General features: G+C 33.6%; 1 protein-coding gene across 5 annotated transcripts in view; it reads left to right on the top strand.

Annotated features, from left to right (window-relative positions):
• LOC128165516 (mutS protein homolog 5-like) overlaps positions 1 to 24656 on the top strand; it is a 33092-nt gene extending 8436 nt beyond the window's left edge. For all 5 annotated transcript variants that reach the window (XM_052830150.1, XM_052830149.1, XM_052830148.1 and 2 more), the window contains 26 exons: positions 5743 to 5866; positions 7249 to 7329; positions 7626 to 7730; positions 9080 to 9201; positions 9459 to 9568; positions 12381 to 12416; positions 12513 to 12598; positions 12680 to 12725; positions 13007 to 13145; positions 13297 to 13359; positions 13576 to 13647; positions 13756 to 13812; positions 13988 to 14060; positions 14377 to 14486; positions 19467 to 19547; positions 19666 to 19711; positions 19958 to 19999; positions 20277 to 20373; positions 20669 to 20758; positions 20845 to 20971; positions 21851 to 22000; positions 22109 to 22183; positions 22666 to 22809; positions 23098 to 23235; positions 23567 to 23640; positions 24036 to 24656. In XM_052830150.1, coding sequence (XP_052686110.1) covers positions 5743 to 5866; positions 7249 to 7329; positions 7626 to 7730; positions 9080 to 9201; positions 9459 to 9568; positions 12381 to 12416; positions 12513 to 12598; positions 12680 to 12725; positions 13007 to 13145; positions 13297 to 13359; positions 13576 to 13647; positions 13756 to 13812; positions 13988 to 14060; positions 14377 to 14486; positions 19467 to 19547; positions 19666 to 19711; positions 19958 to 19999; positions 20277 to 20373; positions 20669 to 20758; positions 20845 to 20971; positions 21851 to 22000; positions 22109 to 22183; positions 22666 to 22809; positions 23098 to 23235; positions 23567 to 23640; positions 24036 to 24141 — 2394 coding nt within the window. In that variant the 3' untranslated portion in view covers positions 24142 to 24656. The remainder of the gene's footprint in view (positions 1 to 5742; positions 5867 to 7248; positions 7330 to 7625; positions 7731 to 9079; positions 9202 to 9458; positions 9569 to 12380; positions 12417 to 12512; positions 12599 to 12679; positions 12726 to 13006; positions 13146 to 13296; positions 13360 to 13575; positions 13648 to 13755; positions 13813 to 13987; positions 14061 to 14376; positions 14487 to 19466; positions 19548 to 19665; positions 19712 to 19957; positions 20000 to 20276; positions 20374 to 20668; positions 20759 to 20844; positions 20972 to 21850; positions 22001 to 22108; positions 22184 to 22665; positions 22810 to 23097; positions 23236 to 23566; positions 23641 to 24035) is intronic.
• The last annotated feature ends 2065 nt before the right edge of the window (positions 24657 to 26721 follow it).

The raw sequence follows: 26721 nt of genomic DNA, 5'->3' as shown, positions 1-26721 counted from the left end.
TATCCTTTACTTGCCATGTAATAAAAAAAGTTGCGCCAATTATATGCTAATATAAATTTCAAATTCTGTAATTTTTCTTATGCCTGTTTATCATTAGTCTACATAGAATAATGTTTAAATATATATATTTCAGTAAAGATATAGTATCTACTGGTAGACATAATTAATAACGAAGGCTGAAAAAATGCTCAATCCTTTGGACTTGTCCTGTGCTATTAAAACAGTCGACTCGAAATGATCGAAGTAAAACTTTAATGTTAATAAAACAAATAAGTTTTCTATGATTTGGATGGGAAATACGGAAACTCTATAAACCATGTAAAGGTACATTTGGTCCTGCAAAACACTTTTAAATTGCCAGAAGAAATATATGCATACAGATGTAACTGCAAATACATGTATAAGTGAGCATGAGTATGCAAACCTACTGGATTGATACAGGTGCTCCTCCCTAAGAGGAAGTATGAAGTGATTTGTATCCCTCAGAGATATTCCTAATCAGAAATAACCTCTAGTCTCTTAGCACATTATAACATAGACTGAAGTAGTATTAAGGATTCAATCGTGCTACCAATTATTAAACTACATGTAGTTGTAGAGGAAAATTTCTAGATGGTTGTATTAAGTATTATTTTCAATGTTGCAACTGATCACGGAAACTTGAATTCTTCTAGCGGAAACTGGTGCTATCAAGTAATCTACACTGAAATTCTTCAGCAAGTGGAGGAAATCTAAAACAATGTTGATGTAGAAAAAATTCATAACTATTCCAAATATGTCACTGGTACAAATGGGATTGTATATTAAAAGGGGGGGGGGGGTGTTTCTGACCAACATAGCATGCATGAATATAGGCAGCAAATACATGGTGAAGATTAGAATAGGAGTTATGACTTTTTGCCTTAAATCTGATAAAAAAAATTACAAAGCACAAATCATATTTAATTCCTCATAATTTTATTTATTGGTGTATAAATATAAAAAAAAATTGACTTTCTCAAATGTGAATGAATTTTTCTATTCTGTGCAAAGAATAGATTAGACATTGGTATGTATTTTGATTTTTAAAGTAGCATAAAATACTATTTATTTCAATTTTTGTCACTTTAAAGTACCGGTAAGTAAGTACATGTTTAAGTGTAAGTAAATAGTTTGGTCTAATTTTTTTTACCCAAATGGACTTGCAAATGTAGTAGAAGGAAAAAATTAACATAAGAGGAGATAGAGATTCAGAATGAAAGTTGAAACAATGTAAATAAGGATAGATGGAATACACTTGTAATTAATGAGGAAAATGGTAATAGTCTGCTATATGCATGTGTTTATGTAACGTGTAATTACATCATTCCAGCATTTATGATATATAGACAACTTTTCTCAGCTAAGAGGAATTATATATACATGTAGTTTGTTAATTATAAAATATGTGTGAATCTCCAGATATTTGTCTGAGATGGGGTGGGGGTTAATTGTTATTTTGCCACCCATTAGCATTTAAATTATTCTTATGATCTAATGAGAAGGCAACAACTGCAAAACTGCAAGGAACAAAGGTTTTAGGTTGAAACAAATTGTCCTTGAAAAAACTTTGCACAGTGTTTGTCCTTGTGTCAGAGTTCCCAGAGCATCTGAAGGATGCTAGCTGGAAAGCCGATAAGAAGTCCATTTCAATTGCTATATTAGGTCACTTATAAACTGCTTCTGTTCTCTGATTGAAGTCACAAGAGCTGTATACTTGAAGAAGGTATTTCTTGTTCTAACCTCATATTAAGAAAACAAACCCGACTTTATCTGGAAAACAATCTAAACAGCTAAAGTGTTGCTCTTAAGAAGGTGTCTTTGGCCCTGTGCTGTGTTAAGTAAAGCATACATAATACATATGTAAGAGAATACCAAATTATTTCTCCCACTTGAGTTTAGCCATGTTAAAATGCAGCAGTTCTTTTCATCTTTGAAGACCATGCAAGAATATCACTCTGAAAAATTGTACATGTATACTTGCATGTTTTTGATGCATTTAATTGTAGCTTTCCAGCTGTTTTAACTATTCCAAACAATAAAACTACCTTTTTTTTAAAATAATTAAACCCTTGAGAAACTGTAGAAATATTATCAATATGCATGAATCTCCTGTGAATCAGATCTTTTTGCATGACCTTGAAAATAAAGGACGATATTGATGATTAAAGTTTAGAATCAGCCCCATTTTTACAAATGTTCAAATGCAATCAATACCATATTATTCACATACATATAAATTAATTTTCAACAAATCCTAAAATAGTCCATCACCAATACTTTCAAGTACATGTATAACTATTGGCCATATAGGCCTATACCGTAATTATTCCTTTTTATGATGTCTCAAAAATGAACCAACTGTCAATATAAACACATGAAAAATGGTCTTTTTTTTGTCCTTTGGCCCTGGAGTGCAGAGTTGACCGAAAACCATTGGCTAGCAAAGACAGCATACAGATGATCATGGACCACATGAACAGAAGACTTAGTTTATATTATTTATGCATTTGATGTAGGAAATAACAATATTCAATGTTTTCTCACAAAAAGATGGATGATAATCAATAATCTATTTTGTGAATTTAAATGATCATCGTGACATAATATCTCTGTTATAACATCAACAGGATGCTTTGTGGTATTTTTATGATTTTGAAATTTGTTTTAACATTCTATTGATACTCTTAATTTGTGGTGCTGAAAAATGATTACCGTCAATGTTGAAGAACCCCCACAAGTTAAGCATGATTTTAAAAAACTAAATTTGATCAAACTGTGCCATCGTTTATGTTGGTTCATTCCATCATACAATGCATATTTTCAGTTATATCATAATTGAATCAAATGTAGTTCAAATTGTCCTGTCACCCTCCTAACCACGGATGTAAACATGTAGCACAGAGTAGTTATGCAGACCATATGACATAGCCAGCGGTCTCTGACATCTTTGTAATGCACAGTAGTGAGATAATTAGTCATAACTCTCTCTCTATCCACTTAACTAATACATCATTACATGAATAAGGAATTATAACCCTCTTCATTCAATGCGTACTCGTTGTGTAATATGGTTTCCAGGCCTCTTCAAACAATGGACTGTGATGGCATTGCGGTTTTGAAATTTTAATTCGATTACATAGCTAATCTCTATATGATAGGTACAGAATCCTACAGAGATCACAACAGATAATACCAGAGAAAATGAGAGATAATTATCATAATTTATTTTGCATTTCATTATAATTGTTTAAATACATACAATTTATATTACATGATTTACTGATTTGTGTTACGAAAGTGTAGGATGAGTCTGAATGCTGCAAAACATCTCCCATATTTTAAATTAAATCTATACTTTTGTAGTTATAGGTGAGATGGCCAAAAATATTTTGTTGTTGGATTTTGCTTAAGACTGAATCATATCAGATAGAAAGCTAAATAGAAAGATAAATTGTTATTCATGAGATTGATATTAATTACCCATGGTACAAATAAATGTACATGCATGTAAAGCTTTAAGATAAATTGTTATTCATGAGATTGATATTAATTACCCACTGTACATATAGATGTACATGCATGTACATGTATATACTGTAAACCAACTGTCCATTTGCCAGGGAGAAAAATTTTAATTAAGAAATTCATGAGAACCTTGTAAAATGTGATTTTTAAAATATCACAGTTAATCAATCAATTATTGATTATGATAAGTATAAATCATTGTAAACCTGGTTGCAAAAATTTGCTGCATTAACCCGATTGTCACTGGTAAATCTCAATTTAAGATTGTTGCAAATAAATGTCAGTTTTATTAGGGCTCTGCCCTGCGGACAAACTTGTTCCTCCAAGTTCACTGGTCTGGAGCATATCTTCTCTCCCCTTGGCCCAATATTGCTAAGACTTACCCACAATGTGCCTTTGGATAAAGGGTGTGCAGTGACCTTAAACCAAGATTCTGGATCAAAGGTTAAGGTATTAGCAGAATCATGTGAAAAATTATTGTCCAAATCATATATTCTCTTCCCTTGGATCATTCTCACTCATACTTAAAGCTGACATGAATTCATAAAAGCATTTGGTCGCCATATTAGTTTCGATCGCTCCTCTACCGCCACTGGAGTTTATATATTGGTTGAGAAAGTTACGGTTGGTTGCTTTCCGATCGAGGCTTTCACGTTGCACGGACTTCTAAATGCATGAACTACACACTGTACATGTAGTAAAATGGAGTAATAAAGAATAAAGAAAACAACAATCAATGAAATACAAAATATATTTATTCTTTGAAAGGATGTCCAAGGTATCTGTATTATTTTGCACAGACAGTGCTGCCTTACTTCGCATGCACATCGAACACGTGTGTCGTTCATACAGAGTGCATAACGTCTGCATCTTCTTGAAAACCCTGGCGACACTATATCCAACACAGTAGCTAAATGATAGTAAATCCAAGAAAGTAACAACGTTTCTATCCGTTCCTGCAAAAACTCCCCGTTTATAAAATCCATGCGATATTTGACATTGCTCAATCTGCCACAGTGTGTGGTTTGCGCATGTGCGATGTTATAACATACACAGGAAAACGGTCTACAATTATCGAGGAATTTCTGAAGTATCTGCGCCTGGATTTCAGTCTGTCTTGTTTCGTTGTTCATTGGATATATCTTGCCAGTGAAGTGGTTGTCATATTATTTTTGTTCAAAACGCGTTTATACAAGTCTTTTCGTCCAAGGTAATGTGTTCGGGTGTATGAAATTCCTGAATGCGGTGAAGCATGACGAGGGCTCTCGGCCTTATATAGGGGGTGTGAAGCGATGAGCAGAACAATAGAAATCGACAACTAATATGGCGGTAGTCGGAGATAAAAGGGAAGTAATGCGTATTTATGAATTCATGTCAGCTTTAACCCACAAAGTGCCTTTTGTCAAAAGGTGTTCAATTTCTATGTCTAGGTCATATTATACCACAAAAAAATCTCTATTCAGAGCATACAGTAAAACATGGTTATAGCAAACATACTTATAATGAATTGACCCCTATAGGGAAGTGATTTTCATTCCCCGTGACTTTATTACATGTTATAAACTTATCGGATATAATGAATTATCGCTTTTAACAAAGTAAAATTGCTCCTCCCTGGGACTTCATTATAAGCATGTTTTACTGTATATACTTTCACCTTAGCCCTGTTTGACTCATACTGCCCATAAACAGAGCATTCTGGGGAAAAATTGTGCATTGACCTTGAACCAACTTTAAGGTCAAATGTAAAGGTCATAGCAAATCCTTATACAGTTTAAGACCATAAATTACTTCCCATTTGTTAAATCTGGCTCAGATGAAACCAGAAGAATGCTTGTAGGTAAGGGGTATACAATGAGATTGAATTAAAGTTCTATCCAAATTGAAATTTCTGAATCTTTGTCAAAGGTTAAGGTCAAAGCATATTGTCATCTTAATTCCATTATTTAAGCGGGGCTCTCTAAGATGGTTATGAAGGCATACTGTGTCAAACCAATACAAATCAAGTTTTTGTGGCACTGCAGGGCATTGGGTATCTCTTGTTGTTGAAATTTTGTTTGGCTAGATTTGGAGTTGAGCCTTTTGTAAGGACTCAAGTCAAAATATCATTTCCAAGCTGAATCGGTGAGGTTAGGATTTTGGAAGAAAGTTCCATAAAAATACATGTACTGGTATATATTTTTTTACATTTTGTAGATATATATGTCTGTTCTTTGGCATAATGGAAAACTTGGAATGGCTTACTATGACACAGAGTTGACACAGATTTTTATGCTGCTGGATATAGTGGAATCGGATGATTTTCTGTTTCTAAAGAGAAGTAAAGATTTTTAGAAAGTTACCATATGTATATATTTACTTGGCTTTTTTTATATCACAACTTATATTAGCTTGAGGTTGCTGTATATCAGCCCGAGAGCTGTGTGGCATGAGGGCTGATATACAGTGATTGTGAGCTAAAATGGGATGCAATATGAAAAATGCCAAGTCATATACTGTACTTATAGAAAATATCAAAGAAACAATTAAAAAAACACCATGTGATGAATGATTATTGTCAACAAATCACTGGGGTGTCTATAAACTTATCTATGATAAACTTTCCTGTTAATTTGTGCCAGCTGTTTGTTTACTTATAGTTGACATTGTTATATTTACATTCAGTGTATATTTCCCTGTTTGTTTGCATTGGAAATATGCAACATTTAATTTTCTATGAATACACATTGCTAATTCATGCGCCATTAGCACAAATATAAACGTCACAACGTGTTTTAAGTATATTTATCTTTGTAAGATTAAATGAAACGTTCAACCTTATATACCTATTTAATATGTACTTTTGAAAAATAATCATTAGATTATATCTATTACTAAATTGAAAGATTTTTCTCTACAAAGGTTCTGGCACTATTTTTAGCCATGAAAGCATACTAAGTAACATGTTAATATGGCTGTTCAATGTATGTTCCATATCCCTGACTGAGAGCATATATGGCTTAACAGCGATGATACACATATATTTCATACAAAAAAGCATCATTATAAATATAAATATAAGCATTGAATGCTTATTTTTGGATGTCGTCGGTCCTATGACACACCAAAGCGGTGCAGACAAATTTTCATATCGTGCTAAATTGCATTGTTCAATTTTACTGCACCACATTGGTGTTTCATAGGTCCGACGACATCCAAAAATAAGCATTCAATGCTTAAGTAATCATTTTGACGTCTTACTTTGATATCGGAATTTAACGACACATACTTAAATTCTTCATCATAATACTGTTAAATTAGTAATTTACACCTGGAGGAAATTTATGCTAGTTCTGTGATAAGTTAAACTCATGTTAAAAAAAACCTGCGTGCATGGTAAAAAACTCAAAACATTAGTGTGGTCAATCATATATCTGGGTATTGTTTGAGAATAGAAAACGCGTCCTTAACCACAAGTGAAATAACCACTTTTACAGTAGCAGCTTATTAATGAAAATTGGTGTGTACTGAATTTTTTACGCATCCCTAGGGTTTATTACACACGAGAAGGCGAATTTTAGGTTTATATTGCACAGGGCCAAAAAGGGTATATTTACTGTAAGTATACGATATATGAGATTAACATTCTCTCTTGTACATGTATTACGATAATAAGTCTGGTAAACTAGACCTCCAAAAAATATATCAATTTTTATTTTTCAGTTTTGCGGCAATTGCATCCAACATGCGTTTTGCTCAGTTCTAAACAAGATGATCGACTAGTGCAGACACTGAAGTCTCTAGGTAATGACAGAAAACAAAAAGATATGACATTCATCAAGTTAAAGTGTACTGCAGTATTAAATTTAGATGCTAATTGATAACTTTAAAACACCAAAACTTAATGTCATGCAATTAAGATCTTAAATTCCACTTTCAGGATTTAATGTTCTCATGATATGAAAATGGCTGTTAATGGCATAATTAATTTCTTGCTTATAATTAGAAATCTACCATAGCAATTGATGTACATTGTAATCCAGGAGTTGATTAACTCAATGTATCAATGCATACCGGTAAATGTGTCATTTTCTTCACAGTTTCCACCAACAGTGATGCTGGAAATATTTCTCTTGCATCAGATGATATTTCCCTCTCAACTGAACATTCAAACAAACTTCAGTTCCTACCCAGTATAGATTTCAGTAAGATAACCATTACTTCTGCTTTTTCAAACTTTTTTCAAACATCAAGGTTGCTACACTGGTAGGCAGTGGTAGCCGATAGGGAGGAGATGACCTCTATCAATTTTGAGGTCGAAGATCAAGAGTCAAACTTCTAATAGACTAAGCATTGTTCACTCAGTATCTTAGGTCAGAAGGTCAAGATATTGTTGGCTTAATAATTATAGAACCCTTTACTTATCAGGCAACGAACTTACTACATTGGTACTGGTAATTGTCTACATGTACTCCTTAGAGTATTAAACCAATATTTTTTTATTATTTGTCTGTGAGGTCAAGGTTCAAACTATCCTGGATGTATGTAGAAAGAAATTGTTCTCTTAATATGAAATAGAATTACTTGCTTGACAAACATCAACTACCCCAAGGAGTAAGGGGACCCCTATTTTTGGGAGTTGATTTTAATCAACTCTCCTATGCAGTTACTCTGACAAACCGAATGTGAAACAGTGTTTGGACCAAAGCACAAATCATTGCCGCTGACAAGTTCTTGAGAATAATTGATCAATCCGAAATAATGTATGCTAAAGCATTGTTTTTCAAGGAAACATGTTTATAAATACCCCAAAAATAGTTAGATTTCAAATGGTATGAACAATTTAGATATATTTTGTAGTTGTATGTATTCTTACGCCAGAGTTCAATATAGTCTCGTTCAACCCGACGCTCGGCTGTCTCCGTAAATCTCCAACAAGCAGAGAGTTTCTCTTGCTTGTCGGAGATTAACAGCGACAGTCAAGCGTTTGGTTGAACGAGACGAGAATTCAATATTGCTTGGATCCATAAATTTTCCAGAAATATTTATATCACTGATACATAGTTTGATTGAATTAATTCTATCTTTAAATATTACTTAACATGATTCATATGGGGTTTTATCAACATTCTTGTGTCGAAAAAGTCCGAAAATTCATATTATTATAATGTGCGTAATTCAAATACAGATTAGAAACAACCTGTACTTCTCATGCAAAATAACATATCATTGATTTTAAAATAAATAATCATCGTTAAAATCAACTCCCGTCAGTTCCTCGGTACTTTGATTTCATTAGGTCACAAGCATCAGACATATCTTGGCATGGGAAGCTATGGTCTGTTTACAAATGCTGAGAATGCTCTGTTTTTCTGTTCAGTACATCTTTTCAATATTGCTGCAGTGGGATGTATTTTTCTAAAACATTTCTTTTTTTCAAAGTCAATTTGTTTTCATTTTAACTTCAGTAAACATGAAGCTTTAATGTTTTCATGACTTTGCTTTCCGACATTCTTACTGTAAATGAAATTAAACAAGGTTTGATATGTTCCAGATCCTGATATTTGCAAGAGACGAATCTTAAATTTAGACCTGCCAGGAATTCCTGATCACTATACAGACACAGAAAAAACCCTGTATTTCTCCTCTCTCATCTCTTTTGACAACATCACAACAGTATGTCAAATTTTTAACTGAGTCATATAATTATTAAATGTCTCTCGGAATGTGTACTGAAAATGTATGTAATTGTTACATTACATCTAAACAAGACAGGTAGTCTTTTTACTGATTGTTACCTAACCAGTATATTATTGGTTTTAATGATTAAAGGATGATGAAATTAATTTTTGATTTTTTTTCTAGTGATTTTTCCTCTTTTAAGGGGCATGGTTACAATTTTATTTGAGAATTTGGTGTTTATCTATTTACAGATCAGAGCAACGGGTGGGCTGCTGAAATACCTGGAGAAGATGAGGGTAGGGGTAGAGTTAGAGGATGCCTCCGTTAGAGTGCCAGTGATGGATCTCAAAGTTGTCACTCTGTAAGTATCGGCCAATTTATTGGGGATGGTTCAGACATCTTTACATGTAAGTTTTTGGCTTCTACTTGAATGCAATTCGTAACATGGAAAATATCAACAACATTTTAAAGTATTTTAAAGTTTTGGAAATTTTCAAAACAGACTGAAAATTTAAAGTAGAGATATTTTTGAGGGCCAAAAAAAGAAAAGAAAGAAAAAACAGAGTATTTTAGTGTTTCAAATTTAAATATGAAAAAGTAAACTAAAGCAGATGAAAATGAGGAAGTTAATTTCATCAGGTACTATTTATATCTCAAAATATACACAGATATGTCACAAAGGCCTACTGTAGCTGTTTCATAAATACATGATCTGTGATTGAAAACCATTCACTGTTCACTTAGTTTATATCACTTGATAATCATACAATAATTACACATTGAATGACTGACAAACAGTAACTGAAGGGAAAAGTATCTTGTTAGAAGGAAATTGTGTCCGTCATGTGTCAAGTGTCCATTATTTAATTTGTTTGATTGGGACAGGGTTTACTGTTGTTGATTCTTTTTTGTTCCAGATATTGTAAAACCATGCTTAGCTCATTAAAAAAAGATCAAGTAGATTATTTTAATTCTGATTAAAGATTGACTATTAAGAGGTTTCTTTGGGAGTCTTTTTACTATTATAAAGCAGATAGTTGAAACGATGTTCTAAATTATACCGCATTCATAATAACAATGCACAAACAAAAAGGCAGTCTTAATATCCGGCTTCTCTGCCCCCTTGATTTTATATTTTATCACGTTTCATCAAGTGATTTTTACATGTTAAAATCCTGGAGACAAAATTAAACCTGAGATCACAACTTGAGATCTACAGAGATATTTGATGGCGTGAAGTGATATTTTACTCAAGGGCTCTTCATTCCGTACTTACACTTTTGCCATGTTTTGAGACTCTACTTTACATGGCCCTCTTTGTAAAGTGCAGTTATCATTTATGTCATGGCTATTCCACAAAAACACCACCGACAGACTTATTAAACTACTAGATATTGCTAGCTATTTTGTAGTATGCTTTGTGTTTTCATTTCAAAATACATAATGCTTCAGCAGTTTCAAGTACAGGCAGGGGTTATCAAAAAGTCACCGTGTTGTTAACCTTTTGGTCCCACGGTTACTTTTACAAATAGTCTGGATCATAATGTTAAACAAAAATCATAACATCACATAGAAACTTCCAATAATTAATTTCAATAAATCATGAACACTTCAGGGATGGATTTGATAGAAATTGTAAAGTATATTGTAGAGTCTAATGTGAATACTACATGTTTTGTAATTTTTAATTGTAATATATTAAAAAAAATTCAATTTTTTTTTTTATAATAACACATTTTGAAGTTAAACATCCATAGCTTAAAGCAATACAAATAATTTGCCTTTTTTTCAATGAATTGCCCTTTTTTTCCAATGTTTCAAAGTAGGTATATACACATGTAGTGTATTTAAAAATGAAAATGCAAAAAAATAATAGAGAAAAGGTACTCAAGCCATGTACTTGCAAGTAAACTTGTTAAAGATGGTGGATGTATACTATATTTGACCATGATATGCATTATAGAATTTTTTTACATAGGTAAATAGTACAGCTCCAAATGGATTATACCAATTCAGTAGCTCGGATGCTTTATCTTATTGCTCTATACAGTTAGACATAAAGATAAAATTTTAAAGAATGAATAAGATTTATGTGGTTGGTGTTATTTTGAAAGAAAATGCATTTCACATACTGGAGTTGCAATACCTCGTTTAAAGCTTATTTAGATTAAAAGGACTATGTGCGGTATGGCCAAATATCTGCCCCCCATTTCAACCAATTTTTAAATAGTATCGTATAAAAATCAAATCATTGTACAGAGGATGCCTATCACTTTAATCTTGATTTTTGTCATCATTGCTCATTCGCTGTTTATCTATGATGTCACCTTTAAATGACCAAATTCCCGCAAAATTGCAAACAAATAAAAATATTCTCATTTTTGGTTTATATTTTGCATTTGGAAGTATAGAGTGCAGGTCTGCTCAAGTATGATTTTAACATATGTTTTTCTTCAGATAGTTATACACATTTTACTAAAACATGATACTTGAGCAAGCCTTCGCTTGATGTTTCCCAGTCGAAAAACCCTCGGAAAACACCCATATTTTGCTACTGTAAACATCAATTTCTCCAAATAAGGCAATCTTAATGATGTGATTTCTACATTATGACGTCACTGTGGTGATAACCTTTTACACCCTTATATTCAATTTGATTTTAACTATCTTTTACCTGATTTTTAAAGCACTTTATGAAACTTCGATTTTGGGGGCAAAAAATGCATAATACCGCACATATACAAATGTATAAGTCCTTAGACAAGTATTTTTTATCAATTTTTCCCCAATGGTTAGTTGGTTTGCAGCAGAGAAAGGGAAAGAAATTTGAGATGCATTAACTGATATGCAAATTAAGAGAATTTTAATATGTTCTCATATATCTATCCAGAATTTCTTGCTCATGAAAAAATTTTGGTTTTAATACTTGACTGTTTCTTTCTAGCAGATGTTGCGGAAATACTTTCTGCTACTGATATTATGTATGAACATGTATTAGAATAGTTTTAATGTGAAGATATATTAAATATATATTAATTGTTGAGGCATTGTCAAAAATTAGATATCAAGAAGTTTTGTATGAAGTTACATATAATGATATAAACATACCTTTGATATCATAAAGAATGACCCCTGTGCCTATTTAAAGCCTGTTCCTTGTTTTTTTTATTCAGGGATGACCAAGTATCTCTGGATGACACAGCCTTCAGGTAATTCACACAGTTGTAATTGATTTGTCCAAAGGGAAATAATTTGAGCTCTGGTGATTGTTAAAACCTAACACAGTTGTCTTTCTTTTGTTGCAGTGCACTACAGATATTCCAGAAGGAGGCACATCCCTCAGTCTATAAGATCGGACAAGGTGGAGCCAAGGAGGGACTCAGTCTGTTTGGTGTGTGTCATGATGAGTTCATGCTTACCAGTGTTTTTATCTGAATTATAATATGATATACATGAAAACATATCATTGCAGGCCTATTAAACAGATGCAGGTCACCAATTGGTACAAGAAAGCTTAGGTAACACCTACCTACAAGTATACTTGCATGTATCTTAAAAAGTTGATATACTCTTTGTCAGAGGGGTATTTTCTTTCTTTCCTTTCTTTGTTCCATTGTCTTAAATGAAAGTAAAGATCAGTCAGTGGTGTAATTTTTTTGTTAATCTGTCTTATATTATAATTAAAATCTTTCTGTTCAGTGGTATTTAATACCATACTTAAATATTTGGCATAGTATGATTATGTATAAATATAATCCACAATCATGAATATTCATCTTCAAACCTGTATCTTTAATAGACTGTGGTTTTTGCGTCCAATCCGGGACATAGATGTCATAAAGCAGAGACAGGATGCAGTAGCCTTCTTTGTGAATCCTCGGAATATTGAAGTTTTTTCTACCTTAACAGACTGCATGAAGAACATCAAAAACATAGTGGTAAGGGTTTGTGTATATGAGCAACTCAGAAAAAGCCATCCAAGACTCTCTTTTTTGGAATGCATGAATTACTAATATTATTAAAGTTATGAAATTACATTAAAAGGAAAGAGATATTTATCTGTAAATCTTTATATGATTTGTTTGGCAGCCAGTTCTGAAGAGAATGTACCAAGCTCAGGCGACCGTGATAGACTGGCAAGCACTCTATAAGGTAGGATCAGCAGGTGTTACTCTATGTAGTACAATAAAGACCTAGTCCATCTTTAAGAAATACTTTTCTTTTTTTCTTGGTTGACTTTTATTTAAAGATTTTATGATTGAACACTTACCGTAATTCTGAAGTTTTATTTGTACATACCATACATCTTTTAAATGGAAAAAAAAATCCTATATTTAGTTACTAAATCAAAACCTTTCTTTTCTTTAGACAGTTTATCATGCTATTTACATTGGAGATTTGTGTAGAGCCCAGCCTCAGACTGTTCATATCTTTAGAAGGGTTTGTGATTTTTTTTTTAAATCTACATGTAGTTAGAATGTTAATTCTTCTGCAAACAATTGCATATGTATGATACCTTTCCTTTTACTTTAAAAATATTTTTTTTAGATTAGTGAAGCATTTAAAGATGATCTTCACAGAATTGCAAATCTGATCAACAAAATTGTAAGTAAAATAAATGAATTTTCTGAATGCATGCCAAAAGGTGAAGTAAATAATTCAGTACATGTATTACCTAATGAAAATCATGCAAGTTTATACATGTGGTATGCTATGTTATATATTGAGGAGTACAGTGCAAGATGATTATTGTTCATGTATGTATCATTGCTACTTACAGGTGGATTTTGAAGAGAGCAAAGTGGTTGGCAGATTTGTAGTGAAGCCCAATGTTGATTCTGAATTAGATGACAGTGAGTGGCAGTCTTTTGTTAGTTCTCATCATGATCAAGAGTTTGGAATCAAATTCAATTATGGTTAAAAAAGTGCAACACTTCATTTTTATTTCATTTTGAAGAATATTTTACAACTCAAGCAAGAAGCTAGATTTTCTTTTATTATTCACAAAACTTTGACAAAACTCAATTTTGATCTCAATCTCGCTTTGGGATATATTGAGAAAAAGTGAGACTACCAGGGACCTGTGCTTTATAGATCATTTGATTACATGTACATATAGCAGTTTCTAACTTGTGGAAGTTAGTAGAGTATAACATTATTTTTAAACAGAAAAAAGGACATATAACGGTCTGCCGGATTTTATGACAAAGTTAGCAGCAGAGGAGCTGGAGAGACTGAGTGATGACATCCAGGAGTGTAATGTCATCTACCTCCCACAGGTCAGAGCACTCAACCTGTTTTGGTAGGGATGTGTTCCTAACGAATACTGAAAAAAGGAGCGGAGTTCATACTGCATGAAGGTTTATTAAATGACGCAGTGTCAAGAGGCAATATTTTGACAATGATAATTCAACACACATGCACGTTCTCATCACCTTGCACCTCGCATTCCTTTATATACGTGAAACTGTAATTAAACAAAGAATATAACTAATACCGTGCATTAACATAAACGTTACTTAATTATATAATAATAATATTTCATGGTAATACATCTATATATCTCTAAATACCTCCTTGCGCCCACTTATAAACAAGGGAACACATACATCTCTTTCGCACTCGCACTTTCAAAAAATCTCCGACACAAAAGAGTTACAATCACTTGTACATATAATTATTCGTGAAATATCTTTAACCATAACACAACCAAATAGATGAAGGCTCTTGTTGTATGCAGGCTGTCTAGCGGAGCAAATGATGCATTTCGTCCCTTTTTTGGCCGTTTATACATTTCTGTTTGGAGGCAACTTAAATGCTTTATAGCTTACCAAGATGAAGTCGGGAGTAGCGATTATGCTTTATCTTCAGGGCCGGCATCCGAACTTGGTTAAAGTTTTTGGAGGAGGTTCTGTATTTAAATTACTACAGTCCAATCTTCACAAAACTTGCATGGAGGGTGCATTTGGACAGTTAAGGACTTTAACAGACTTGAATGCTGAAGCTGGTTCATGAATTTCAAATGATGGAGGAGAAAAAGGTTTTTGGAGCTGGTTAAAGTTTTTGGAGCAGGTGCCCTTTGATAGCCATTTCTAAGTTACTACTGGTCCTATTGACTTCACCAAACTTGCATGGATGGTGTATCTCATGATACTTATACACTTGACATGCTTGGATGCAGAATCTGAGTCATAGGTTTAGGATGCTGGAGGAGGTTTTGGGTTTTGGTGCAGGTTAAAGTTTTTAAAGCAGGTGCCCTTTGATGACCATATCTTAAGTTTTTATTGGACTGAACTTCATTAGACTTGCATGGATGGACCATCTTATAATGCATTTGAGCCACAGGCTTCAGAAGATGAAGGAGGTTAAGGTTTTGGAGCAGTTTAAAGTTTTTGGAGCAGGTGCCCTTTGATAGCCATTACTAAGTTATTTCAAGTTCTATCTTTACTAAACTTGGATAGATGATGCATCTTGTGATACTCATACTGATGCACGTGGAAGGCTTGGATGCTGAATCTGAGCCATATAATTTAGATGCTGGAGGAGGGTATGGTTTTTGGAGCAGGTAATATAGTAACGTTTATAGGTAAATAATGGTCCTTACTTATTAAAACTTGCATGGTTAAATGAATAAATGAATCACAGAGGTAGCTTCAAATACAGAAAGTGACCTTGATTACCAAGATGCAAAGGCAGAATTGGAACACTCAAATGGTGTCAAGATCTTGAAGCTGATAACATTATGAAGTAAATTCTGTTCATACTAAATTGGACTTGCACAGGTAATATATTTATTGATGTGTTAATATAGAGGTAGATTCAGTTACAGAACTTGATCTTGATTATCTGGATGCTGGAGCAGGTGTAAGTTTTTAGCTCACCTGAGCTGAAAGCTCAAGTGAGCTTTTCTGATCACCTTTTGTCCGTCGTCCGTCTGTCCGTCTGTCCGTCTGTCCGTCTGTCCGTCCGTCCGTCTGTCCGTCTGTCCGTCTGTCCGTCTGTAAACTTTTTACATTTTAAACTTCTTCTCTAAAACCGCTTATCCAATTTCAACCAAATTTGGCACAAAGCATCCTTATGGGAGGGCGAATATAAATTGCAGAAATAAAAGTCCGATCTGTATTCAAAGCGGAGAAAACCTTGAAATTGTAGAAAAAGGGGGGTGCATTTTTAAAAATCTTCTTCTCAAGAACTACCGAGGCAAATTCAACGTAGTTCAGCATAAATTATCCTTATGGGAAGGAAAATATAAATTGCAAAAATTAAGTGGTAATTCTGTTTCAAATCTGAGTTATTACGAAAATAATAATAAAGGAAAGGCGTGTTTCAATCAGTTTAATAGGTTCGGGTTCGGCATACAATTAAATGGGTAGACAAGACTTGGCCTGGGTAAAACAAAATATTAGCAGTTATTAATCTGCCAATCTCATTAAAATTTCAGGATATTTGATGGACTAGTATATTTGTATTCGCTGTAAATATTGCTGCAAAATAATGCGGCATTGGAATTGACGATTGCCGATCTGCCCCGGCTTTTATTTTGCCACGGCCCGAGTTTGCATACCCATTTTACCAAGACTCGTATTCCATACTTCAAAACGAGGTTCTTTGTTTAAAGCAGCCATGACATTATACGAAAAAGGTTCGATCTGACTATGATGAATTTGCTTGTTGTGCAACAGTTCGCGTATGAAGGGAAATTTTGAAACATGCAAAATATATTGGTGCCGATTTTGTGAAATAAATTGAGGCTAGATATTTCAATGCGTTGACAGTTTTCACACATGACGTTGGTGCTAGCTTGTTCTAATTTTCGTTTCGTTTTCATTATTTATGCTTTGTTACCTGGAAACTATCGTCTGTATTTCGTGATTTTTACGTATTAAATCAAAGAGAATTCGTTAAATCAAACAGTTAACTGTTTACCTGCGCAAATTAAGCAAAATCTGATGTAGGGGTAGGTGCCTACTGAAATACAATTCATTCTATCGGTAATTCGGCATTATCTTTTGCGTAATGGCAGATTAATGCAATAGGTTTTGTTGAGATGCTCGGCATTTTCTCGAGTTTATTCAGTTTAAATAGAGTTTGATATCGCTGACGGAAATATGTAGGTATATACATGTAATATATATATGAATAATTTCGAAAAAATAAATTGTGTTCTTTATTTGTTATACATGTAGTGCATGTTTCTTGTGTTTAATTGTTTACAGTTTCTATTTACTAACCATATTTGAGTGTTAAGCTTCGAATTATAAGCAAGATACAAAGATTTGCTCACAATTCTATGTTTGTACACATATCTTAAAAACTAAAGATTAAAAAAGTAAAAAATTTGTCAATATTTATTAAGAAAATTTTCAAAGTCTGTTCTTCCAGAAACCAACGTATTGTAAACTTAACCTTTTTAGCTCACCTGAGGGTGGGGCCACAATGGGGGGTCGAAGTTTAACAAATGAATATATAGAGTAAATCTTTAAAAATCTTCTTCTCAGAAACTAATCAGCCAGGAAAGCTAAAACTTGTGTGAAAGCATCATCAGGTAATGTAGATTCAAATTTGTAAAAAATCATGACCCCCGGGGGTAGGGTGGGGCCACAATGGGAGATTGAAGTTTAACATAGGAATATATAGAGTAAATCTTTAAAAATCTTCTTCTCAGAAACTAATCGGCCATGAAAGCTGAAACTTGTGTGGAAGCATCCTCAGGTAGTGTAGATTCAAAGTTGTGAAAATAATAACCCCTGGGGGTAGGGTGGGGCCACAATGGGGGTCGAATTTTAACATATGATTATATAGAGTAAATCTTTAAAAATCTTCTTCTCAGAAACTAATTAGCAAGGAAAGCTGAAACTTGTGTAGAAGCATCCTCAGGTAGTGTAAATTCAAATTTGTGAAAATCATAACCCTGGGGGTAGGTTTGGGCCACAATGGGAGGTCGATGTTTTACATAGGAATAAACAGAGTTAATCTTTAAAAATCTTCCTCTCAGAAACTAATCAGTCAGGAAAGCTGAAACTTGTGTGAAAGCATCCTCAGGTAGTGTAGATTCAAAGTTGTGAAAATCATGATCCCCAGGGGTAGGGTGGGGCCACAATGGGGGTCAAAGTTTAACAAAGGAATATATAGGGTAAATCTTTAAAAATCTTCTCAGAAACTAATCAGCCAGATGATTCTTTATAATTGTTAAGACTTTGGCCCCAGGACAATTCTTTGGCCTCACGAGAAGGTTCAGAGGTTGATGTACGTTTATATCCCATATATAAACTATTGTTAAGGATCTTTTTGAGAACTGCAATACTCAACATATGATATGACTATAAAATCATCCTGTTAGAAAAGGGACTAATGATTATAAACATAAGAATATCCAGGGGAAAATGGATTTTATTTATACAGGATCTACATGTATTATTGTACATTGTCCAGATAGTTTGTATTATGACTCCATTAAGCTGATTTTACCATACCTATTGTTCCTCAGGTGAGCGATGTGGCCCATGGGCCTCTTGTTTTAATAGTTCCAACCAGGTTGAAATGTTGGGAAAAAATGCTGTCTTGACCAATTTTTATGGTTCATGTACATTTAGATTTGAAACATAAGGCTAGCTTCAGATACAGAGCCTGATCTCCATTATCAAAGATTCTAAGCCTGTTTGATGAATGTGATTGTTGATAAATGATATACCATATGATTCTTATTCCTGTGATATTAAATCATATAAACAGTGTTGTATTATAACTTATGATACAAATGATATAATACAATAATGTGTAGTATCATGATACACTATTGTATGATATGATTTTGACATCTTGTTTTCCCTTAATGGACTGAAATGTCACACTTTCATTGGTTTTAACATGGCACATGACTGACAGATATAATTCTGTCCAGCATGTTGGATTCAGTATATTCGGCACAAGGTCAAAGCTTTGTCAACTTATCTCAGACTATGTTTCATTATATTTCAGAAATTGTGTTCTGTAAGTTCTCAAAAAATATATTGGAGTACCTGGTAGTTGCCCTTTGAAATTATTTAAAATAAGAGTAGTTGCCCTTTAAAATGATGTTTTTTGTGTCTTGAGCAAAGTAAAATGGCAGTGTTGAGATTTGCTCAAACCAAGAAACTTTTAAATTTTATTAGCAAAAAATTTAAAGAGATTTTCTAAGAGTATTTGGAAGGTAAGATTGGTAATTAGATTTGAATTCCATTTTTATATAAATTACATAAAATTTTATTGTGTTAACATAGCTGGGTTATCTATTGGCGATCCCACGTCTTGATTACATGCAGACAGAGGAAGACTTTGAAATGCCAGGGCTAGAGTTTGTGGTAAGTATCAGAATACATGTATTATTGACTGTAAATTCCTTTAATGATTCATTGAAACCTGATGTTATACACTCATTGTTTATATCTTTCAATACATTGTTTTAATTTTACTGAACAGTTTTTGTCAAACAATATGTTGCACTACAAAAGTGATCGCACAAGAGGTATCATTGTTAGTTCATAGACTGGTTGTATTTCAAATAATTTTTGTTACTAACACAGTTGTTTATGATGTTTATTGAAATGATTTGCAAGATGATTTTTTTGAGATTAGAAAAAAAAATTTAATTTCAAATTGTTTTAATACATAATGATGAAAAAGATAATGCTGTACAGTGCTACTCTCAGTTATGTTCATGCATATACTGGAATTGTTCTGTTATTTCTACATGCCATACAAATAATTTCAGAGTTGGATATACTTTTGGGAGATACACAGTGTGAGATTACAGGTTTGATTTTTTTTTTTTCATAATTTTTTCAACAACTTATATCTCATAATAGTTTTCACTAAGGAATTGCAAGAAAATCTTTATGAAAATGAATTGCAATGTAAATTTCTTCTCAAGTATTTTGCAAGTTTACCTGCATGCACTTGATTAGAAAAGGAAAATATAATTAGGATTGTGGCTTGTTTTTTTTTAATGCCTGTCAGTAATAAAACGTTGTATATATTGCAATTATTATAGAGTTTTATTCACAATATTTTTGTTTCTGGTTTAATGATAGACCAAGAAACTGCCATCATGCACAAGCTACAGAATGCCATCCTGGAGAGTTATAGAACCCTGACTGAGGTGCAGGATCTGTGTGCTGAGCTGGACTGGTGAGGGACAATATATGCTTCTATATCTAAATATTTAAGGCTAATCCTGTCAAATACAAAAATAAAGTGTCACTTTCTTAAGTCAACCTTTTAAACTTTTTATTATATCAAAAAAAGAAGAATTCACAAATTAACAATACGGCATGATCCGATATTCACCTTTTACAGTCATGAAAAATAAACATGCATTCTAAATGTCTACCCGGTCATGTAAATGTTGACTTATAATAATTAGATGACATGTATACTAGTGATAATAACAGTCTAACCAGTGTCTTTTTGTATAATTCCAAAGCTTACTGTCACTAGCTGCCTCTGCAACAGAGTTTAACTATGTCAGACCTTCAGTTGTTAGTGAAGGAGTTATCAACATCAATGGAGGAAGGTAAAAATCAACTTCAAAAAAATTCTGACAAAAAAAAAGAAAGGGTGTCAAAAAGTGAATAAACTACGAGAAGCTTCTGTTTACAGACACCCAATCCAAGAAGTTTGCTGCAGTCCCTTTGTGCCAAATGATACTCTAAGTAACACAAACAACGGAAAGATGAAAGTTCTTACTGGGCCAAATGCATCCGGAAAGAGCGTCTATCTGAAACAGGTAACGCAGTCTTCTGTTAGGTTACAGCATATTATCTCTTCGGCATTCTTGTTTGTAATCAAAGTGTTAAAGTGGTGTGGTGTCTCTTCTTTTACAATATATTGCATTGACATCTCCTAATAGTCACACTTCTTCAGCATTGACATCCCACCATAGCTTGCTTCTATGATATTCCCAATTGACTAAAAGGGTCAATCATTCCCTGAATTCTCCTTATTTGTTACATGCCATGACCTACCAGTTCCAGTTTAATGTTTGCACATGATCCTTATTCACTTAGCCCAAAATTACATGTGCATAATGAGTCTCTAATTTGTCTTCACATGTCCTCTAGCACTTGCTCCAAATATTTATCCTTTATGTCCATCCTGGTTGAAAAATGTTAACCCAAAATTGCTTGAGAATTAAGGGTGTGAAATGAACTTGGAACTTAATTTCTAGATCAAAGGTCAAGGTAAAAAAATCTATATGTGAAATGTGTATTATTTTTTCCCCTCGATGGCTGTATCTGCATTTACTTTACTCATAAAGTGCATGTAGGTAAAAGGTGTATTGTTACCTTGAATCAAGTTTTGTTTAAATGTCAATGTCATAGTCATGTAGAGTGGTAACAGGTTAAATAAGGTTCAGCCAGTGACCTTGAAGCAACTCTTCCAGTCAGTAGTGAGAGTCAAAACAACTGTATAAAATCCCATGCGAGTCTGTAATTTTGAGATCAACCCAGCTTAATTTTTTCACCAAAACTTGCCAACTGGGGACTGTCCTGCATGTTTCTTTTTTTTTTTTGGAACATTGGTCCATACCATACTTGATTGAAATTACAATATCTCTGTGTTTTACCTTCTTCAATTTTGCAAGCAATGCTCATGTATATTGTAGGTAGCTCTGATAGTATACATGGCTCACATTGGTAGCTTTGTTCCAGCAGAATCCGCGGTGATTGGCTGTGTGGACAGGATATTCACTCGGATAAGGACAATGGACAGTGTGTCTGTGGGTCTGTCAACCTTCATGATCGATGTGAACCAGGTAAATAATACATGTACCATTTAAGTTATGAAATACATGTATTGAGATTTTTTCAAAATGCTGGACATATAAATTTATTTTCAAATGTTCCATGAACTTCTATTGCAGATGTCAGAGGCTTTAAGGGATGCTACAGAGAGGTCTTTAGTTGTAGTTGATGAGTTTGGTAAAGGAACAGAGCTGGTAAGTAGAAAATATTTGTACTCTCTCTTATGAACATAACTTGCTCTGCTCACATTGAACCAAGGTTATATAAGGCCAAGGCATAGTTCTTTACAAGTTGCTTACCTCTTTATGTCCTTTACTAAAAATGGGGCCTTTTGAGGTAATTGGCATCTCAATAATACCTCATCATTGGTATGTCTTAGACCAAGCCTAGCTTACAAGGACAGATGTATGCTTACCTCAATAACCAATGTATGTTAAAATAACTAATATTTTATAGTCTCAATTCATTGTAAACATTTTGCTTTCTGTTCCTGTTATAATAAGGCTTTATAATTTATAGTTATCAACATCAATATCATTGTATTGAAAAAGCTTCAAAGTTCATCATATTGATGTATGATTTTGTAGTAACTTCAAGAGCGCATCTTTACCTGCATCATCTTTTGATAAGATTACCATTAGATGAAGTTTCAATGCTGTTGTTTTGATACATGTAGGTGGATGGAATGGCTCTGCTGTGTTCTTGTCTGTCATTCTGGATTGACAAAGGCAAGTCCTGTCCCCATGTGTTGGTGTCCACACATTTTCACAGCATCATTCACCAGCAGCTGCTCCCAGAGTCACCAATGGTTAAATTCCTGGTAAATCTTTATATTGTTTTCTCTAATGAGCATAGGGGTTAATCCGAACTTTGCTTGTTTGGATCCAAATTTGATTTGTGATATACAGATTGGTATTGTGTTAAATATGATTTTGCAATGAGGGAAGGGGTAGGATTAGTGATATTCTTATCACAATGCCACTTATGTTACAATGGACAGCTGAATCCTTGAAGCAATTAATTTTTTCCCCATCAGAGTTATTGTATACTCTGACACTATGCATTCTGCATTTACCATATTAGACTGTGTTGATGTTGCTCTCTGTAGACAATGGACAGTCTGACAGAGGAGGGGGATCTCCTGTTCCTGTACCAGCTGGTGGAGGGACATGCCAGGTCAAGCTATGCCAGTCATGTGGCTCTACAGGCAGGGCTGCCCCAGGAAATTGTCAAAAGGGGCAAAGAGGTAAATGTTTATAGAGATACATTTATGATTGATTTAATCTTACCACATGCATTCTGTGCATACACAATTAGCCCAAAGTAACTTCTTATGATAAGTTCATTTAATGATTCTTTCATATGAAAACTCTAGGTTTTAAAAATGTTTCGTACGAGAATGATAAAAAAAGCAGCAATATATTTGTGTCAGACATACTGAGGCAACAAGTTTTGGTGTTGTCAAAAAGGTAACAGGTATACTGGCCTGTGAGGGTTGTACAGAAGGTTTGAATGGTGTTTAAATGTTCAACTAAAAAGTAAATTGTCATTTTAACAAAATGATAACCTTTTTGCAGGTATCTGAGCTGATCCGACAGAACAAGCCAGTTTACGCCATTGACACAGCTGACACAGAAACTCATTTTAAAAGGTGCTTTCAATGTTCAATGTGATTATTACTTAGTTCTGGATGTTTATGCAGGAAAATTTGAAATGTAATTGGTGAATTTACAATTGACTAGTATTTGCTAAATATTGCACAGGGTGAAAATATCCTTGTTTACATGGTATAGGATATGTTTAAACTACCATAGATAAAATCTGTAAATAGCTTTAACTTACGCCTCCTGATTCAGAGATTACATGTCCCGGTAGCTATATTTAGGTTGTACATACATGTATAACTTGGTGTTTTGACTTTGCGTCAACAATTATCTTCATCTCAGATTCATTGTTATTAATTTGACTTTTTCTTGAAAATAGATGTATTTTTCTGATTTTTGATGACAGAGAAATTTCAATTTGAAAGTGTGTATGTTGTTGTAGGAGTGAACTTATTGTCAAAAAGTTTTTGGACCTGGACTTGGAAACAGATGATTTGGAAAGTTTCCTGAGAGATTTTGTGATGCCAACAAGTGAAGGGAAGCTGTGAAAGTGTTTCCTAAGAACTGCAGTAGAAAGAAACCATTGATCTGGAAATCATTCAGTAGTATGATGAAATTGAAGTTAATTAGGCGCAATGCTTAATTTAAGCATTACACTAGTACATGTACAACTAAGAAATCATAGCACTGAAAAATGGAGGGGATTTTGTTTAAATTATACCTTTTTTATAGAGAAATATATTGAACAGCAGTCTGATTGAAATCTGATCATTGATGATTCAAATACTTGCTTCGATCATTTTCATCATGCTTTTAGTTTCAATAAACTGTTGAATGTTTACGATGTGCATTGTTATGGTTTCAAGTAAAAATGGTAAGGTTGGAAGTAGTCTTTTTTGTATCAAAAGGGAACATCCGATTTTACTTGTGAAGGATAGTATGCATAGGTATTGCCTATTGTATTGATTGATGTTTTTTCATCTATTGTATAAGACAGCGGAATATTAACTGGCAAGATTGGAAATATACAGCTTACATCAGTTTCACTTGTTACAGTCAAAACATTTGAAATGTGCGGGAACAAATTGACACGGACGTCTGAGAAAACATTGGATTGAAACTGTAGTTATAGGAAATGTATTTTCAATCCATCTCAGCATTTCTAACTTGCATACTAATGTAGAGCGATTGAAAAACATTTTAATTAGTATCAGAAAAGCGGTTAATATTTTATTTCATCATTAAGTATATAATCAGCAAATGTGAAAAAATACCAATTTGGAGATATCATACGCATGCAGGGCACAGCATTGTCCGATGACTTCTTATGTGAAACATTTTATATATTCTATTATTGGATATAATTTTAATCTTTTTAATGGGAACTTTGATTGTTCTTCTCAGTGAATAAACCCCACTTGATATCAGACTTGGACGACTGATTCTCTGAAGTCATTGGACAATGCCTCGCCTTGCGTATTATCTCTCCCGAATTGAGATCTTCTCATATTTGCTGATTATATACTTATTGGTAAAATATTTTTTTTCAATCACTTTGTTGATACTAAATATAATCGTTTTTCGATCGCTTTAATTAACATGTATAGAGCAAGCTAGAAATGCCGAGGTGGATTGAAAATACATTTCCTATAACTACATGTACAGTTTCAATCAAATGTTTTCTCAGACGTCCTTGTCAATTTGTTCCCGCCCATTTCAAATGTTTTGACTGCAACAAGTGAAATTGAAGTACGCTGTATATTTCCAATCCAGTCGGGCGCTCGTACAAAGAAATTTGTTCGCCTGTGCCAAAAGTTATGCGTCTCGGGCAGTCAGACAGATGGTTATTTAAAACACTATTCTTAATTTATATCTTAGGCCCACACTTTAGGTCATATCTAAGAAAAGTTTTGTGAACATGCTAGCCTGTTTCCCTGGCATACGCGTAATGCTCCGCAACAGTAGGATGCCATTTCCAATTGGGCTACTGTTGCAGAGCATCATGGGTAGGCCAGGGTAACAGGCTAGTGAACATGCCTGCAGGTGATCAGAAAACCTTCTTGAACCTTCGGTTCAGGTCAGCTAAAAATAAAATATGTCATCACCAGAGACATAAATAACAGATTGGGAACTGATTGACATCTGGCGGTCCCTTTTGTAAAGTATTCCCAGTTTAAATTAGTATATCTTTCTAATAAACAATTTTTAGGAACCATTTTAACAAGACCTTGGACTTTCGGTTGGACGTAACAATCTATTTCTTGCGTCTAAACAAGTTAAAAATGACGCGGTTTCAAGCGAAATGTGCACTGATTGCGTAGTCTTAGCTCAAAAGCCAGAAAAATTTAGTTGATTTCATCAGGACGTATATACGTCCCTGATTTCATAGAGCCGTGGCTGAGTGGCCAGCAATGAAATAGACAGGCCTACGTCACATTGCTGTTTGACACCAACTAGATTCTACCCAATGTCCAAGCTCTTGTTAGGATAGTTCTAAACAGAACACGGTATAAAGGTACAAAAAAAAACAACAACCCAAAATTAGTCATAGATTGAAAAATTATGAAGTTCAAGTTTTCGCGCCACTTGGAACTGTATAATGACCTGATATGTATAATGTCCTGATGACCTGATGGCGTGTATTTTGTAAAATATTGATTTGAACAGTGAAATAAGAACAATATTTTTTACCTAATTGTATAGATCATACTATTTTCTCTCAGAAAAACACAAAAAATAAATTATAACTTCTTTCAAATTATTTTTACAGAGCAAATAATTTTTTTTAGGGGTATAATGTCCTGATTTTTTTGTATAATGACCTGATGACCTGATGATTTTTAAAAGGCCATAGCTATAAATTTTAAGCTTTAGGCCTCATTATTTATATTGACATCGTTTGATATGATCATCTAAATGAAAATTCTGAAGTTTGAACAAATATAAATGGATACTTTTTCCAAAAATCACTTTGATCTAAAACACGGGGTATAATGTCCTGATTCCAGAATGGCCTGATTGACCTGATCAAGTAGATAATGAACCGGATCCTATAATTCTGACAATTTAAGAACGAAGAAAACATTTCAATGATACATACAAATAATGTTATTAAGATTTTTTTTAAA

The sequence above is a fragment of the Crassostrea angulata genome, chromosome 10, assembly GCF_025612915.1.
Source record: "Crassostrea angulata isolate pt1a10 chromosome 10, ASM2561291v2, whole genome shotgun sequence".
Lineage (NCBI taxonomy): Eukaryota > Metazoa > Mollusca > Bivalvia > Ostreida > Ostreidae > Magallana > Magallana angulata.
The sequence above is the reverse complement of the archived record's forward strand: the minus strand, read 5'-3'. Positions and strand labels throughout refer to the sequence as shown.